Raw genomic sequence first — 5236 nt, 5'->3', positions numbered from 1 at the left:
ATGCACGACATAGTACATGGAATAATGCTATTACAGTCATAGTAATTAGCAATTATCTCATTAGTCTATATGATAATTGAATTTATGAATTAATGTCACTTAATTGTTATTTAAATCGATAATGAGCATCAGTAATTTTAGAAAGAAAATTGCAACAACAGTCCTTAACTTTTGATTTTTTAGTAAACTTTACTTTAATCTTCAGTTTGTACCAACGGATGTTTCAAAAACTTTGATAAATTAGCAGCTAAAGTCCAACCATCCATTTGACCTTTAGTTGACCAAGAGAAGTAGACTTTGAACAATTTTGACCAAATTGAAAGTGATGAATTGGATGATATTATTTGTATTATTAATTCTGCGGTTGCTTTTGTAATGGTTTTGAAGGTCCCCCCCCCCCCCCCCGCACCATCCCANNNGCGCCCCCCCCCCCCCCCCCCCGGGGCTTGATTCAAGGGCTACAGTTGCAATGATTCCAATAGTGGTGGCCGTGGACAATGCGACGACGTGTTTGTGGATGGCAGTGGTTGGCAATGGCTTGTTTTCTAATTTTTGGTTTGGATTGGTGGTGGGGTGGGGTGAGGAAATAACTTAGTTGAGGAAGGGAGAAGAACATTAGTTTTTATTTTATTTTTTTTATTTGTTCGTTTATTATTATTATTTTTATGTTTTGTTTTGATTTTTATTTTATTTTTTTAATTTAATGTGATAATTTTAAAGTTCTCTCTTTACCCTTTAATTTAGTTAATTTGTTAAAGTTCACTTTTTCGGTCAAGAAACGGTCAAAATATATCATTTTGGACCACAGCTGCTTGAAATTTTCGCTGACACAAAAGTTATAGTATAGTTAGTAAAAATTCAAAGATTAAGAATCTTTGTTGCGATTTTCCCATAATTCTATGCTGTAACATCTATACCTAGACACAAATCCTTAGAAAAATGTTTTCAAATATTTATTCTATTCAACTTTGATGGATTCAAACTATAATAGGACTGATGAGTTGTTCTATAGATATTTATTAAAATAAATAAATAAATAAATAAAATATAAAAAAAAGTCAGAGTTGATGTTTGAGCTCTAGATTACGTGTGATTCTTGGATTACAATTGAAAGTAATATAATATTTGTTTAAAAGTAAAAAATTACAATTTCTTGCACGAATGCTTAATTCCGGCTCAAACCTTGACAGTTGGCAGTTAGCGATTGGCTTTGAATTTAGACAACGTTGAAGCCACGTAGCAAGAAGATTTTTGTGGAAGAGCAATGCTAATGTTTAAATAATTGGTTGAATCTCGTTGTGGCATTGCCGTCGTCTTTAAACAATGGCCGTCCCCACAGCGTTTATCCATCGAATCCCAGGCTGGTTAGTTGAAAATGTTGTAACTTTACAAGACCACCACGTTGCACTGTATTCCACATTTTCTTCTTGTAAATGGCGCGGGGGTGGGGGTGGGGTTAGGGAAATCACGTAGAATAAATCTACTTGCAGCATCTGTCAAATTATTTGCCAAAATATTTTGGGTTGAAAAAACTAAACATAAATTATGGATCGTTAACTTTCAAAAAGTGAGATTTTGAATTTTCAATTTATTTAGCCTTGTTTGAGTTCCATTCTTTTGATAAAAACAAATTTTTGAATAGTGTATTGACGAAAAATATGTGAAAAAAAGTTTTCAATTTGCGTGTAATATTATTTTATTGAAGAATATGTAGTCGAAATGATGTTAAAATATTGTTTAAGAATGCATTTTTTTTTTTTTTTCAAAGAATGAGAATTAGACAAAGGGCTTAAATTCGTGAATTTGGATCGTTATGTGAACGAAAATCTTCAGTTTGAACATTGAAAATACCCAGCAATTTCTGTTGAATTGGAAAGAAATCCTATGTTGTTTGACCACTTTGCTTTTCATTTTTTAAGGAACATAAAAGTTTCATGTGATTTTATCATCGGTATTGATATTATTTCCCTTCACATATTTTTGCTCCGTATATGCAAATTTTGGTTCCATCAAAGGATGTCAACAAATCGAACTGATACTCAAAGCTCGGGCTCTACTCGAATAAAATGGTGCGAGCTTTTTTCGGGTTCGAGTTGAGTAAATTAAGACTCAATTCGAGCTTTAAGCTCGAATTTTACCGAACCGAGCCAACTTGATTTTTTTAAATAATATTTGCTGCCTGTAAAAGGTACCAACTGTCGACCTTTTATCTTTTTTATTAATTTTTTTTTATAATTCAAGGATTGTCTCGTTATGGGTCAAAAATGATCCGTGACCAAGCCTCGAGCTGTGCCAGTTCGAGCTTTTTTTGAACCAAATCACTGACGACCCGAGCCGACGAACAAAATTGACACATCTACTCCACCATTAGTTAAAATGGAAGGTGGCTTTCACAAGGAGATCGAGATTAATGTAATTAACATGACTTTCATTTGCAATTTTATATTTCACATTGAAGTTTTTCATCGCAGAGGACCTACCATATACACTTTTGACAATTGGAAATGCAAAACCATATCAATTGAAAGATTAGGGAGCTTAGCTCTAATTTTCTCTAATATTTATTTAAAACAAGAAAATATGTTTAGCAAGATTGACCAAAATCACTGGGGGGTTAAATTGAAACTATTAAAACTTTATGTCCTTATTTTGTTATCAAAGAAAAAGCAGGCCAAGCTGAAAGCTACTAAACAAAAATGTCCATTTCAAAATTCAAACACCCATCTCTACTCCCTAACTAGTAATTTACAAATTATTCCCAATATCATATTCAAGCAACCCTAATTTATTTTCTCTACTCCTCCCCTTTCTCCATTCTCCACCGCCGACGCCGGCGAAAGAAAATGACTAGCTACGGAACTATCCCCACCTCATCCTCGCCGTCCGGCAACCCGGTGAACCTCGAATACATCTCACGCGCCAAGGAACGCATCAAGGATGGCCTCGCCACGCGCCGCCCCTGGCGGGAGATGTTCAATTTACACTGCTTCAACCTCCCGTCCGCCTCCGGCGCCTTCTCTCGAATCAAAACGAACTTAGCATTCTTCCGAATGAACTACGCAATGATAGTTCTGTTGATTCTGTTTCTTAGTCTCCTCTGGCACCCGATTTCGCTTATTGTTTTCATTGTAATGATGGCGATTTGGCTCTTCCTCTACTTCCTCCGCGATGAGCCGCTTGTGATATTCGGCCGGTTGATCACCGATCGTGTGGTGCTTATTGTTTTGTCGCTGGTCACGATTGTCGTTCTGCTGTTCACTCACGCCACTATCAATATTCTGGTGGCGCTGTTGGTTGGAGTTGTGTTGGTTCTGATTCACGCCGCCGTGAGGAAGACGGATGATTTGTATGTTGATGAGGAGGCTGCTGGCGGCTTGTTGAGGTCTACTGGTGGTCCTTCGTAAAATTGATCTTTCATCTTCCTCTTTCTAATTAAGTTTATCCTTTGTACTTTCAGTATTTGGTCTAAAGTGATTGTTTTGATTTTGGGTATTTCTGTAATTCGGTGTGCGTTTGAATTATGCTTTCAGCAATCTTTTATCCCACATTTTAGTATCCTCTCTCAGAAACCATCCCCCGTTATTTGAAATATTTTTTTAAGAATGTGTGAACCGAAAAAGAAAAAAACATATTTTGAAATTACTTATAATATTATTTTATTAAATAATGTGTGGTTAGTAAATAAAAAATAAAAAAATAAATTACAATTTATCAATAATTTATTGATATATTACATCTTGACGGATACATTTGTTAAAAAGTTATGATATGTTAAGACAATAAAAGTGCATTTGAGGAACGACACATCTCAACTTAAAAATGAAAATTGAAATTTTATAATCGTGCTCAAATGAGGCTATTACCATTATTAATACTATTGACAAAACAATATTTAAATTTATACTCAAAAATTAGTCGAACATTATGCCCTTATTTTTATACATTAAAATATTTTAATTCAAAATCAACAATTAATTTTAATCATACAGAAATCACAACTTTGTAACCATCTACTTTATCAACCTTTTATCATAATTTACTAAAAATATGATTTTTAATGTACACCAAACAACAGGTTACATATGCACAAAAGATAGCAATGATATGGGTAACAAGAAACCATGAAGCATTTGTGTATAAAGATATGATGACTAATGTGCATCTCTCATATAATAATAAGTATGAATAAGGTTGCTTGATTCCACATCCAATATGTACATTTATAGATATCGACAGATCCAACACACAGTGAGGTCTAGCGACCGCTCGTGCTGAATTTGTCAACGGTAATTTTTTTGATCCCTTTTTTTTTTATTTCAAAAATACACCAGACATACAACAGGTAATGAACTTAAACTCATCTTCTCCACTTGTCAAACTTTGTCAAGAAAAATGTTTCTGCCATTTGGAAATTTTATGAAGCACCTGGTGGGCATATCTTGAAGCAAAAGGATGAAGTGCTTTAAAACTTGAGGAAAATACTAGACTTTGTAAGGTATCTTTGGCTTCATTGTTTTGCCTTTTTTCTTCAATGAAGACTGGTAAATTCTATTGGGAAAAATGAGTGATTTGCGTGTAGATAAATTTTCAATAAAAATAATCGATTAGATAATATGAACATAAAAGTTCAATAATAACAAAAACATAAAATATAATTAGAGAATTAGAAAAACAAACCTTAAGGAGTTACGTTAATGAAGTTATCCTAAAATTGTGTTACATCTCCTTCGTGCGGATACTTTCGGCACTACACAATTCCAAGATAAAATTCATGTGACTCACGGATGGTTCTCTTTCTATGGGCACGATCACAGGGAGATAAGAAACAAGCCTTTATCGAGTTGTTAAAAGTATAAAAATATAGTATGAATTGTATAGAATGTTTTTCTTCCATGTAGTGTTTAACAAAGGGAAAAACATTCCTCTTTATAGGGACAAATTCCAACCCCTACAATTAATTCAAAATTATGAGTTTTAAATTTTTGTAAATAAACCTAAAAATTAAAAAGAAAACTGTAAATTAATAGGTTTAAATTTTGAAAGGTTGAAACTTATTTTATGTTACAACAATCCCCTATAAGTTTTAAACTTTCAAAATAGATAAATATATATTAGGAAAAATTGAAGCAACGGTCCCTAACATTTTCATTTTTGCAGACTTTACCTTAACCTTCATTTTTTACCAACAAAAGTTCCTAACATTTCATAAATATGCACCCGAGGTCCATTTGGACAG

The 5236-nt window shown here is 33.5% G+C and overlaps 1 protein-coding gene across 1 annotated transcript; it reads left to right on the top strand.

Moving 5' to 3' along the window:
- Positions 1-2684: 2684 nt before the first annotated feature.
- LOC111401549 (PRA1 family protein F3-like) lies at positions 2685-3552 on the top strand. Its single transcript, XM_023029335.1, has one exon. It carries the CDS (start codon positions 2844-2846, stop codon positions 3402-3404), a length of 561 nt encoding a protein of 186 aa, XP_022885103.1. The 5' UTR covers positions 2685-2843; the 3' UTR covers positions 3405-3552.
- Positions 3553-5236: the final 1684 nt, after the last annotated feature.

Source organism: Olea europaea, chromosome 10, assembly GCF_002742605.1.
Source record: "Olea europaea var. sylvestris chromosome 10, O_europaea_v1, whole genome shotgun sequence".
NCBI lineage: Eukaryota > Viridiplantae > Streptophyta > Magnoliopsida > Lamiales > Oleaceae > Olea > Olea europaea.
This window is presented reverse-complemented; position numbering and strand designations above follow the sequence as displayed.

What these genes read in the sequence shown, in the direction of transcription:
- LOC111401549 (XM_023029335.1), top strand. Translation starts at nt 2,844, where the DNA reads ATGACTAGCTACGGAACTATCCCCACCTCATCCTCGCCGTCCGGCAAC.